The sequence below is a fragment of the Ruditapes philippinarum genome, unplaced genomic scaffold, assembly GCF_026571515.1.
Source record: "Ruditapes philippinarum isolate M1 unplaced genomic scaffold, ASM2657151v2 ctg1704_1_1_1_1, whole genome shotgun sequence".
In the NCBI taxonomy this organism is placed as follows: domain Eukaryota; kingdom Metazoa; phylum Mollusca; class Bivalvia; order Venerida; family Veneridae; genus Ruditapes; species Ruditapes philippinarum.
In genome coordinates this window covers 148,856-163,077 of record NW_026855681.1, presented here as the reverse complement: position 1 = coordinate 163,077, position 14,222 = coordinate 148,856, and the positions used below count along the sequence as shown (strand labels likewise).

Below are 14,222 nucleotides of genomic sequence, written 5' to 3'. Positions count from 1 at the left end.
AGGGGTGGGGGTCACCGGCCGGAAACCTTTAACAATTTGGCAATTTCAGTCAGTTCACACACCGGTACCCAAACATAAACCTCGGAGTGTAATGTGACGCCTATTCAAAATATATTCAGTTCAATATTTATTTTGCATTAAACTACATGTTGCAAATAGCCATTGTTACATAATATAGGTAAAGTGTAAGACATTTTTACAAATACAGTACAAAATGTTTTCAGAGAAGTTATTAACAATAATGTGTTGAAGAGATATATCGAACTCTATTCCAATCATATATAGTGTCACGTATTGCCATTATGAAATGGTACCCTGTACCTTTGAAGCAGTCTTTAAACCCAGGTGAAGTGGTCGGCCAAATGACCGTTAGAGAAATATATGTAGGTGTGTGTTTTGAAAGCTAGCTACTTTGCGTATATATATAATGGTCAAAGAAAGGTAACTCGTCATAGTCTCAAATTATCGGCAATAACGGTTGCTTCCCTTATATTCTAATGCATACATATCGTCAATCATTTGATTATTTAAATCTTATGACGTAATCTTAAAATGTGTAAAACAAAATTCAAAATATGGTCCTTACAGCTTAGATGTCTCCTTAGGTTGGAATGAAATCACGTATGTTTGTAGATTCATAAACGTACCACAAAATGATAAGTTTTTTTTAAACATAGCAATATACTGTTTAATTTTATATACCGCTTTAAATTTAATAATTATGTTTAACATCTATATTTCTATCCTTTATATGAATGCATTCGGAAATGTATAGGCTGTCAAACTGCGTTAATTCATTGTAGAGAAAACAATTACTTCAAAAACAGATGCGTCGATTGATTTCTTTATTCTTTCGTTTTATCAAAAATAATCTTTGTTTGTTGTTGTGTTCTACTGTTAACTATTACTTTAAAAAACTTCATTAGTGTTTAAATTGCATTTCATTTTCCCCTCCTGTTAAATCCTAATTGGAACGCAATATGCATTCTTTGAACATGCCGCTTTCTACCTCAATTTTACGGTAATGTATTCATTATGCAATATTGCGAAAGATTTCATTGGACGAGAATATATGTCACGTGTTTAAGGTATTTAGGTCACTGTAACACTTAACAAAGACACCGCACCGCGGCCATTTGTTTACAAAATTTCATTTCGAAGATGTTCGGATAAGTTTTCGCTTTAAAGGTAAGTAAATTTAATTAAATTATATTTGCATGCGCTAATATGTTTACGTTAAACATAAACACTATGAAACATGTTTATGTGGGTGTTTTAAGGACAAGTAATAGTGTATAAACCGCCAATCGCCGAATTCCAATGGCCGATTGCAGGTGGTTTTTGTGTTGGATAATTATTACGCGAGCATCTTTTTTGGTTTATATGGAATTTTAACTTGTGCAGTGGTGATTTTAGCGGGGTTTATTTCAGTTTTCAGGAAAAGTAAGTTCATTATTATTGCCAACAAATTATTTTGAGGAATTATTGTTTTTATACTGTACGCTAAATTGATAAATCTGCAGCGAGGTTTAATACATACAGCGGCCGTAATGGGGTCGAGTCAAATTGACATGTATACAAAGCAGGTTCATTAATCGCTGTGAGAGAAATGGCCGGAGGGAAATATCTACGGTCAATGACCCATTTCGTAAACTGGACATCCACACGTGCTATAGCGAGATTATTATATTACAATTGTTGTTAATATTGTAGCATCAGTTTTAATGTTAGACTTAAATAATAAACAATTTAAACATGCAATTAAAGTGTGCTTTAATTTAATTACTTGAAATATTTGACAGGATTTTAAATATTATTTACAAAAAAGAAAAATGACAGGAAATAATTCTGGAGTAAGCATGTTTTATAATAAAGATTTTGTCATCTAAGTATATAAATTAAGATAAAAATGTTTAATTACAAAAAAATATGTAACAATACAATAAAATTTAATCGAAGTAGACTGTAGATCTAACATGCCTTCTGACTGGCATGTTTATATTTTTTTTAATGACTAATTTAAAATTTGTAAGATTTTGCCATCAAATATTCAATTTAATTTTAAGTGATTTTTACAGTATTTTGTAATAATTTATTTTTTAACCTTATTTACCGAAATGACTCAGAAAAGTAGGTCAAAACACATGGAATAATAGCAGACAATTACCACAATAAGTAATTAAACAAAAAATGGAAATTGTTAAATTTGAATGATAGGATATTCATGTCTTGTATATAAATAAAGCTGTTTATACATAATAACATGCGCAAGTATAGTACATGTATTTGTCACATGGAAATGTCTTTAATAAAGTTAAAGTACATTGTATATATTTGAATTCATTTTCTTAAGTTCATGTTCCATTTAATATTTAACATTTATTGATTTTTTTTTCAAATTTTTTTGAGGAAAAACAATCAAGTTAATGATCATCTGATGGCAGGCAATTAATTGGAATGAATTTCAAATTGACATTAGTTCCCAAAAAAAAAGATGTTTTTTAATTGTCTCCAGCCCCTAATATTGTGTGATATATTAAAAGATATTTGTAGATTTTTTTTTGTTATAAATAGCTCTGATATTGTAAATGAAAAGAAATAGGGTCTACAAAAGAAAAGTTTCCATTTCATTAACATTATTGCTTGTAAGGATTCTGTTGCTGCACTCAATCCCAACTCTTTTTTTTTCAAATTGATTGCCTCTCGGATATAACTATATCCCTCTCGGATATAACTATATCCCTGATATAATAATATAGATTAATCATTTGGTGGTTCCCTGGATATTAAATAATTTGGTGGTTCCCTGGATATCGTCATAAGCATAGTTTACTGTATGTTTTAAAGGCATATTGTGTTTGTGCTATAATGTTAAAATATCTTGATGCTGTTGTTTCTGTGTCAATGTTATTGTTAAAGGAACTCCACTGAGGTCAAAAGGGCTACAACATAAAATCGAAAATCAAGGGATAATGAAAATTATTATTTTTATGAGATTTTTAGCTGGATTTGAGAGAAAAGTGTTGCAATGCTTTTATTTTAAGGTTATTTGCCACAATAGAAATGAGTATTCTGAAAATACTAGGTGAGGGAATGAGCTGAAAACTTGCACACAGGCTATTTTTTAGGCATACAACAATGAGTGCACAATTCTCAGAAAAATATTTCCAGTCCCGTCATATCAAAACACCTCAGTGGAGTCCCTTTATGGCTTTAACACGTCAAAGTTATTTGTTTGTTTTAGATGATGAATGCAGAGACAAGGGAGAAAACTGGTGCAGTTCCTCTTCCGGCAACATCCGGTCCTCGTCCGTACCGTTGTGATATCTGCCAGAGGTCGTTCAGAGAGGTCGCCACATTACGAAAGCACGAGCAGCTTCATCGTGCCGATCGGCCCTATATCTGTACAACATGCGGAAAATCTTTTCTGTGGTCATCAAACCTGAAGGTGCATGAACGTGTTCACACAGGCGAGAGGCCATATAAATGTAAAATATGTCATAGGTAAGAATATTACATTATGATTTACATACATATACATTTACATAGATATCTATGACTGCAGTCAAATGTTTTATGAGTTTTGACATATAGTTATGAAGAAAATAAGAGAATTAAAGTTTGATTTCATAAATGAACACCATGTGTCAGGTAATGTGATATTACAGGGAAACTTGATACTTAAAGGAGTTCCAATAAGGTCAAAATGGGGGGAAACTATTCACAATTAAATGATTGTTATGTTAAAACAAGATGAGCAAACTAACTAAAATTTTAAACACAAGGATTCGTAAAATGGTACACAAATTGTCCATTATTGTGAAAATTATTAAAAAAATATTTCAAGTGTTGTCAAATCAAAATAACTCAGTGAAGTCTATATAGCCACAGTTGTAAGATGTACTGCAAAACTTGAAATATAAACAAACTGCTTTTTATTTAAAAAAAGGGAAAACTTTGAAGGAAATAGAATGTAGAACACTTGCTTGATAACAGCAATTATGAATAAGTCATAAATGTGACTAAATAAAAGTAAATTTTTGTGGACATTTCTTATTATTATGGAGAAATCATGAATGATTAAGAACTTCAATATTAAAAGCTACAACTACATGAAATGTAATGTTATGAAATCAGCAACAAAAACAGAAATTGTATTTTATAATATTTATTAACAGATGTTTCACACAGTCAAATGATTTGAGAAGACATGAGAGAAATGTACATATGCGAGGCAAGTTGTACAGTTACAAAACACCTGTTGGACGTCCGGTCCCGCCTGCGGCCCCAAATCCAGGACAGATGAATTTAGCGGCTTATCAAGCATTTGCTCTTCAGCAACGAGCCATTTTACAACATGCTTTAACATACGAAAGTATAATGCAGAATTCAGTTGCTATGACAACTGCATCCCACTACCTCCAGCACACAGACCGGTCACTAGCCAGTTTGTCTGCGATGAACGATAATGATGTAAGTACCGTATCTACCTCAGCTAATGGTGCACACTCAAGCCATGACAAACAAGAAGACCTTGATCTACCTCATAACGATGATCGTCCTCTAAAATTAGAACAGGTTAGTTAATCTAGTTTAGTCTTGTTTTGTTATGATTCTCACCTAAATGTTAGAACAGATTGACAAATCCAATCCTGTCATGTTTTGTTTTAATAATGTAATGTATTAAATTAGTGGAACAAATAAAGTTGAAAGTAAAATGAAAATGTTTCACTTTGGCTGAGCACAGTTGTTTACTCTGTACGGTTGTTATGTCTTTAAGAAACATGCTATCTATGTTTATTCTCTATTCCATGACCTACTAAAGTCATACAAGAATAAGTCCTATACAAGGATATATTACTGTACTTCAGGTAACGCCACCTCCTGGCAGTCATCTACCGTATGACAGACAGGAACAACGTAACAATGATGACACTCACAGCCCAGGTCAGTCACGTTACTCACCTGCGTCAAACAAAACACACTCACCAACTACAATGTCAGCTACCTCACCGTACGCAAACATGAACGGACACAATGGTTCTCAGTTAGAATCTCCAGAAAGGAAGAAAGATGACCGACCTTACTCCCAGGAATCCCATGCTTCAGAATATCCCAAGTACTTCAACTACCCGGACCAGCATGCAGCACTACAGCGCAGCTATCACTCTGCATTCAACTCCACACACAACCACTCGGACAGTGTCATGGACCTGCGAGTAAACAAGTCTCTATCTAGCGTAGAGTCAGAAGATGGCGAACTTGATTGGAAGGCCAGAAACTCTTCAACACTGTCGTCAAAGAGTCCGGATTCCGAGTCCGAGAGTGATTCTAAAAGAGATGTGACGACGACGTCGTATACACCGACTGTGGATTCAGGGATTCACCATTGTCAGCATTGTAACATCTTTTTTCACGATTTCACCATGTACAATCTGCACCAGAGTCTTCACTCACCGGTTGACGAGGACCCGTTCATGTGTCCGTCTTGTCTGAAGAGATGTCAGGATCGGATAGAGTTCATGTTTCATATAGTCTGGCACGTAAAGTATCCGCACACTATACCGAAATATCAGTCGTTTAAAGAGAGCTACCTGATCACTGAACCGGATGATAATGATGTAGATCACAACGCTGACTAAATTATCCAAGGTACCTATACTTTATTTTATTGCTTGAATTTTTATTTTTACGTTAACAGTTATAGTGTTTGGCCACTTATTTGTCAATGTCCTGTTAAACCCAAACAAACACAAACAGCTTGAACTTTTGTATTTTTCAATAAGTTTACATGTTAAAACAGTATTTCATTCAGTACATGTACTGTACATATAAAATTTGCATTACAATATTAGGCAATGGGACTAAGGTGGAAGCCTCAAAGCCTTTTGTAAATCTCTGTCCAATTTTAAATGATTTTGATTTAAGTCATATCATTACGACATTAGCAGTATATGTTTATTACGACAGTTTCTGAAAATTGGCTATTTGTTCATACGCGTTGTAGGGTTGCATGTATATCAGGAAATGGCTGAAATACTGGAATTGACGTATTTGTTATTTATTAACTTCCTAAAAATATTTATTGCATATATTTATAAAAAAAAAAATAAACATTATGAATCATTGCTAAAAGGTATCCGATTAAAAACAAAATAGAATTTTTAAATGATGTACACCATTCCTGTATTTTTGATGAATTCCGGTAAGTTGTGTAACTAGAGTACCGGTAATTACATAAAATTAAATGTCATCGGACTGTCTGGTATATGTATTGGGTTTGATCATTATTTGGCACCAAAAAAAGCATTGGACATTATGTAACATGCAGTGTTGGGGCTGTTAGCTGGGATTTCACCTTCTTGCCAATACATTCAGAAAGTCAAAGTACCAGCTTTTCAACAGGGGTGCCTTGGTTATAATTAACAAGTTCATACCAATTATATTTATAAAAGTCATCACATTAGTTCATTAATGGGTTAAACCATATTGTTTTATAATAGAAGTTAACCCGTTACTGCACTGAGGTAGAGGGGATCTGTTGTTCAGAGTTATTTTTGTTATAATTCTAAAAGTTATCAATATATTTTTCAGCTGGCCATGTTGAATGTTGGGTTACACAGACGATTGTTGCAGGTATTGTTACAAGATAGTTTACATCAAGCAGGTATTTTACCAGGTGTTTGTTGTCAGTGTGTAACAGAGCTGGTGGTTTTTTTTAAATTTTATTTTTGATATATGTAAAATGTGATGACGATGACTACCTCCTTATAATAAAAAACCTTTATATAAATATACAATGTAAAATGTGTACAAAGAAATCTTAGAAATCAATTTCTTGATACTGAAGTCATGTGTTAGCTAAATTTTAAATTTGTTGAATTTTTATTTGATCAGAAAAAAATTAATTTGTGTTAAATAAAGAAATTCAAAATTTATTTGAAGAATTAATTCATACTGAATAAAAAAGTGTGATTTGTAATTATTTAGAAAGTTATATTTTTGATTCATCGACAAATGTAAATGATATATCTTAAATCTATAGGTGTAAACAGATAGCTGAAGTTAAACTTGTGAGATGTTTTTGTTTTGTTATAAAATCTTTTTCTTCTAAGTGATATATATTTTGATTTAATCTGGACACATGATGACTCAAACATTACTTCACAATTATAACTGTCCCCCAGTCATTAACTTTATATATTTGTCTACAACATGGACATGTATGTAGTTATATTTACATCTCGTACGTTTCTCTTTAGTTATTTTGTTAATTACCTGATATTACGATCGACAGGTACTTGCTTAATTACCTCGTTGTCTGTGTATATTCAATGTAACATTGTTTAATAAATAAATAAAACATGGTGCGATGATTTAGGGAAGGATTGAAGGTGGCGACGTTTAATGTCGTACAAGGTCACGGTCACTCGGAAGTTTTCATTACTTGATAATGATCTACCTCAAAATTTTGTTTGTTTTTTGAGACAAGAATTTATTTGTTATATTTTCAATTGTGTACATAATTATTTTTATGACTGATATTTCATAGTGTTTTTGTATTTTAAGCATTTATTAGTGATACCTCAGATATTACGCGGGTAGTTTACTTTTATATTTGTTTTTTTGTTCAGATATTGAAAATATCTGGTTTATTACACACTCCCCACCCACTCTCATATATTATACTGGTAAAAAAACATGATTCCAAAGTTTTGCAAAGCATTATCCACTGTTTTAATACGGGTAAACATTTCTTGTTTTATTTTATAAATCAAAACTTACAATTCGATATTAATATAACCAGTATAGTGTCATATACAATTATTTCTTGTTTATTTGTACTTTATTTTAAGAAAATTCTGAATGTAATAACGAACCTACGTAAATGTTTTAAATGTGTCTAGTTTATACCTTTAACTTACAAAAAAAACATGTTAATTTAAATGCAACATGGAAAACCAGTTGTCGTTCGCAGTAGAAAACATGCCTACTGGCAATATGTCTATTTAAAGAACGTAGATGTAAATATATAAATGAAAGTACATTGTAAATGCAGGCTTACATATGTTTAAATGTATATTTTGATATTTTACAACAGTGTTCTTCACTTTCCAATGAAATTATTCTTCTCAAAAATCAAAATATTATACAGACACAGTGTCCAGTAGTTCATCTTTATATATATGTGTATGAATTTGTTTTTTAATTACACATAATTATGCTAAGAAAATATAGAAAACACATTATGTTATGTACATGTGATGTATGCATACATGATACATACAAGTGTGAAGAATGGGTTTTAATATGATTATATAACCAATATGTTTATATAACAATATGATCATATAACCAATATGTTTATATAACAATATGATTATATAACCAATATGTTTATATAACCAATATGATCACATAACCAGTATGATTATATAACCAATATGATCATATAACCGATATGATTATATAACCACCAAAGGTTTTCATGACAAAAATATGTGCCATTTTTTTTTATTTGAAAGCATAATCAAAATGTTGCCTAGGGTGACACAAAGGTATCAAAGAGATTGTATTGTTTTTATGAAAACTGTTCATCTCTCATCATCATCATTATCATCGTAGTCATCACTAGATGTTATATTATCATTTATGATAATTATTATTATCATGATGTTTTTGTTCATGGAATCAGGGTATACTAAAATATCACATGTTTAAATTGTGCAATAACTAAAACTTTAAAAATGCAGTTCCTTTGATATTTTATTAGAATTAACGTTTATATTTCAACTGCACTATTTTTTTTTATATTTTGCTATAAAGCATTATAGCAAGTGTATGAAGCTTGGACTAAATTGTTTAATTAAGACGTCGGTGACAAGAGTTAAAGTTTTAGTTTATTGTACAGTTTATACATTAAGCAATTAGTGCTGGTGTTCAGGTTACCAAGACGTAAAGCCATTCATTATAACTATACTGTAGGGAAAAATTATGCTTGGCTCTTTAATGGATCTCGATCAAACATGTACATCATTGGTTATATTATATATTAACCATTTCATATCATAACAGGTAGAACTATAATTATATACACACACTCATATTATTGTACCAAAAAAATTAACACTTAGCTTTATCATTCTTTATATGATTATTATAGAAGAAAACATGCATACACAAGGTCTTATATAAAAATAGTTTTTGTTTGCTGCTTCTGACTGGACACACATCTAAACTCCTGCAAGTCAGAAAATTGGGGGTGGGGGGGGTGTCTGAAAAAAAATGTTTTTATTCATCTGTTTTTAATTTTGTCCACTAGAATGACTCTCCCCTTGAACATGAGTTTCCTATGAATTGAGAAATTTAATGTTAAAATGCAAAAACAAGTGTACATGAGATAATACATATACTCGGTCACTTACGTTTAATAAAAGAATTGCTGTCCATCTATAATAATGAATTATATTGACATAGATGTAATATTAAGACAGATTTTTTTAAACCAGCCTCTTAACCCAACCTAAATTGTATGCCTCCTGCAAAATCAAGTCACCTAAAATTTAACCTGTAGTGTGGGTCGGAAGTGGCAAACACAAACATTTTCTAGGGACGGCCCTGCAGTGCATGATATTCATGTAAGAATTGTGCCATAACAATGTTTTCATTGTACACCATCATTCTGTTGAAGAAATTATTGTGAAATTTGCATAATGAAATTTTAAAATTGTTTTCATGTATTTTGGAATCATCCATTGTTAAAGCATAATAGTTATAATAAATCTGATTGTACATTGATGCAGTCATGTATACTGTACTCAGGTTCAGGTGGAAACTGAAGTTAAATCCAAAAAACACCAACCCAATTAGATTTCTGACCAACTGAATTGAAACTATATTTAGTTGGACTTGTCCAATTACGATTTTGTTTAGCTGTCCATTATAAGTTTTAGGTAAATTAAGATATAAAGTTGAAGTTTAGTCAGTCACAAGTATAGAGCCTGGTTATTATACAGATATTCAAGCTGACCTGTGTTAGACAACAAAGATGTTAATTTGGCCTGGACAGGCACAAGATATTTGACATTTGCTAATTTACCAAGAAGTGCATTTCAAAAGGAATATATTTATATTAATAATTAACTTTGCATAGATTAAACATTTGTAAACTGCACAGGATTAGACAGTAAGCATTTTGATTTTACTGTACAGAATTTAATAGTTAACATTTGGAGATCAAAGAGGGAAATATTTTTCCAGAATTTGTGAATTGATAACTGTAATTTTAATAATTAAGACAAAATCAATAGGAATATTTTTTTGTAAGCATTTACACATGGTACTAGATGTATGAAATAAATCTACGCAGGATACTAAATGTTGAACACTGATTTAAGTTTTAACAATATTAAAGCTGAAAATATTTAAGATAGGCTTAATAATATTTCTGTCTCTGAAAATTGCTGGAAATTTGATGTCTAGATTAAATTAATTCTATTATTTCACATTAAAACAGTGACGGTATATCTATAATACAATTAAGTGAGGCATATTTCTGGAAGCAGTTTGTCAGATTGTTGGCACAAAGTTCCACGAGTGAGATAAAACAAAGCAATTTTTTCTCTTCAACCTGCCATATTTTATCATTATGCAATGAGTAACGGCTAGAATACAGCAGTAGAGATGGAAATTTTGGCACAGACTCCACCAACACTCGTTCTTTATGATTATTGAAACTGCTGCATGAATAGAATTGTTACACAGAATATGATAATTAGGAATTTGCTCTGTTTCAATATAATATTTACTTCAAGTAAATAAATACAGTTTGAGACTGTCATAATTTATGTGACTTGCCAATGGACCATTACAATAAGGTCACATATGACAGGGAGTCTCTTAATACAGTCTGAAAGTTATATTTTTTCTAACCATCTGGTATTCCATAGTGAAATACATCATACATATCTATATAAGGTAGTTATAACCAATTGCAATTAAAACATATTTTAAGTATTGGATGCAAATAAAATCAGAATGCCTGTAGAACATATTGAAATCATTGCACTGATAGATAGAATCTGTTGTCATCAGCAGACTAAATGTTTAATTTGTTTGATCATTTAGGTAGGCTGAAACAAGAGAGACAATAAAGATGATCCTTTAACATTGTCTATAAACACGTCTGTTAATACAGATAACAGTTTTGTAATATTATCATATCTAAAAATTTAAGTGTACTTTTTGGTTGTAATATTATCATGCCTAAAAATTTAAATGTACTTTTTGGTTGAAGATAAAAGTTCTTTGGGTTGAACAACATCTTTTGATTTATTTCTGTAAATTTTTAGAAACAAATAATTCCAGACAAACCCAGTGTTTTAAATGTTGTTTGAAACATAGGGGAGAAAAAAATGACTTGTAGTGAATGGTATAGAATTCTTGTCACTGATTTACGGAACCCCTCTCGTCTAGACTTAAAAGATTACAATAAAACTTGACGTTAACAGCATTGCTGGTCAGACAGATCAAATAATCCCGCCAACAGTGTTTTAACCATATTTCTATACAGTACAATATGGATTTTTAAGAATTGAGTGATTTTTTTTCTCTCTTTATGTTACATTGTAGCCGTTGTGTTACATTGTAGACGTTGTGTTACATTGTAGCTGTGTATAATGTAAAAGTGATTATATTTGTATAACTTTGGGTTGATTTGGAGTAAAAAGTATTCTAAATTTAAAAGTTTCCACATAAATCAATTACTCACCAAACTTTAAAGGGATTCTAGTTCATATTTTGTTTTCAGATAATGAATTAATAATAATTTTGTGTTTGTTTTCGTTATAAATCTTAATTTATGGTCAGAATTTGATTAGTTATTTCTTGTAGGATATCACCAAGTGTATTATCCAACATTTAAACTACAACATTTTCAAAAATATTGTTTAATAAAGCTAGAGGTAAGAATTTTCACCTCTCCTATTTAACCTTCAATATACAAGAGAGGGCATTGATCCTAACAAGTAAATTTAGCAGTGTAACACGTTCATTGTTAAAGCATGTTACAGGCAGGACATTGCTCTCTCCATGCTTTATTGATCCACAATATATAGCATGTAGAAAATGGATGAAATTAACAACTGCGGACACTCACCTTCTGACCTAATTATTGTCATAATGTAAAATGTATAATATGATAGCCATTAGAGATGAATACAAAACATGAGCTCTCCACTTTGGAGTTTGTAAACCCCGGGCATAGCTAGTTTGTTTTGTAAGAGTCAATTATCTACCTGTCAGATTTATCCGTCAGATTTAATGGGCATCATGTGAATTTTGATATACTTGAGTCTTTAAACAAGCTCAGGTAATAAGAAGAAAAATAACATCATACATATTTAAACCAGAAGTAGAAGTCTTGTCTGTATTATATCTGTATGTTACCTGGGTTTTTCTTGAACAATATCAGAGAAGTACAGAGTGATATGGTTTACCTGATAAAATATTTTACAAATTTAAATTCATGGTTAAACACTCATGTCTGTTTATATGTTTATTTGCCTGTTTATTAGCAGAACATCTACTTTTCATGATGATATTAATTCTAAAAACACACACCATTTCATCACAAAAATTGTTTCTAAAAAGGGCTTCCTGAAAGTGTAAATGTAAATAGGTCAATCTCACTTTTTTGCTTTTACTGATTAGAAGAATGTTTTTGCCTGTGAGATTATACAAGTATAGAAGATTTTAGAGTTTTTGGTGTAGAGATTATTTCAATTTGATGGGGATTTTCTCAAGTCTTAATGTGCTCTCTAGTTATTGTATTAACAGCTTTGTTTGTGGGAGAAGTCCTAATTTACTTAATATGACACATTTTTCTATTTAGTAGAAATATTAGATATACTTATATTATTATACTGTGTATAAAATGATGGTTAAACATAACTTGACACATGTAATGTATTTTTTGTATTAAGGTTAAGTGAAGTAAAGTAGTTTAAAATAGTCGCTCCCTGGTATTTTTTTGTTGGTGTAAGGTGTTTTTTGTCATTTCATGAAAACAGAAAAAAAAGAAGAAATCATTGCGTTCAAGGTTAATGTAATTGGTCCATGGCGTACTTTAATTGCTTCATATTTACATAGTTGTCATTGGGTGTAATATAATGTTTCGCACGTCAATGATTTCCCGATGAAACAGGATAGTATAGTTTACTGAATTCTGATCCATTAAGTTGGGAAATTTTATCAAAAGTTTAAACACATGACAAAACAAAGTTTATCGACTGATGAAACAGTGTACAGGTTCTACATGATTAAAGGGAAATATCATGATTTGATTTTATATCCAGCCATTATTGTTGAAAAAAACTCGACTATCCTTTTCTTAATATAGGACATGTCCTTTTGTTGATACACTGGGTGCGTTAACATACCTTTTGTTACTTTATGGAGTTCACTCTACACTGAATTTTCTTCCGTAAAAGAAGACATCTGCTGTGTGCAATAAAACCCTTTAGCTGGACCTGTTATTTCAGATTTCACAATGTCTCTAATTTTTGCATTCCTGTTTCATTAGATCATTGGGATTTGTATTAACTACAATGAACAGATTAAACTGTATAGAAACATTTATTTAAACATTATTGCAGTACTATGATTTTTATGAGTAATTTAGGTTTTAAGTTATTTTAGTAACCTCGATCCCTCTGATGTAGACAATCTGTGGGAATATCTTGCTAGGTTAGGTTTTGACATGGCACATAAATAACTCGCGTTTTAACTTTTGGTGTACATCTATTACTGATGGGTATCATTCTAAGAGCTCATGTTTTGTTTGAAGTGATTATAATATAGGAGAAGAAGTTCTGCAGTGCATAATACATGCACTATTCTTTTAATATAGTATATTATCCAGATGCTATTATTTGAATTAAAAATTTAAACGTAAAATAACTGTGGAAATATCTCATTTGTTAAGAGTATTTTCTTAATAAGACTAACATCTGTTTTGTGATAATTAACTAAACCTGTCTTACTACTCTAGAGCTGTGCAGTTTACATTTCAGAAATCAAAATTATTCTGAATATAACAAATCTATAGTCCTTCCTTCTAATTTTATATCAAAAAACCCAAGTTAAACTTAAATATAATAAATACAGTAAGTGTACTCAATGCAAACAAATTAAAATGTTTGGCTTTTGATAACAGCAATACT

The 14,222-nt window shown here is 30.9% G+C and overlaps 1 protein-coding gene across 1 annotated transcript; it reads left to right on the top strand.

Moving 5' to 3' along the window:
- Nucleotides 1-1,087: 1,087 nt before the first annotated feature.
- On the top strand, nt 1,088-7,469 carry LOC132744091 (zinc finger protein Xfin-like). The gene is made up of 5 exons (XM_060732704.1): nt 1,088-1,188; nt 3,245-3,504; nt 4,179-4,578; nt 4,872-5,652; nt 6,595-7,469. The coding sequence occupies exons 2-4, from the start codon at nt 3,245-3,247 to the stop codon at nt 5,640-5,642; spliced, it is 1,431 nt and encodes a 476-aa protein (XP_060588687.1). The 5' UTR covers nt 1,088-1,188; the 3' UTR covers nt 5,643-5,652; nt 6,595-7,469.
- Nucleotides 7,470-14,222: the final 6,753 nt, after the last annotated feature.

Coding starts and splice junctions, on each gene's coding strand:
- LOC132744091 (XM_060732704.1), top strand. CDS start 3,245: ATGATGAATGCAGAGACAAGGGAGAAAACTGGTGCAGTTCCTCTTCCG. Junction 3,505..4,178: donor AAATGTAAAATATGTCATAG/GTAAGAATATTA, acceptor ATTTATTAACAG/ATGTTTCACACAGTCAAATG. Junction 4,579..4,871: donor GTCCTCTAAAATTAGAACAG/GTTAGTTAATCT, acceptor ACTGTACTTCAG/GTAACGCCACCTCCTGGCAG.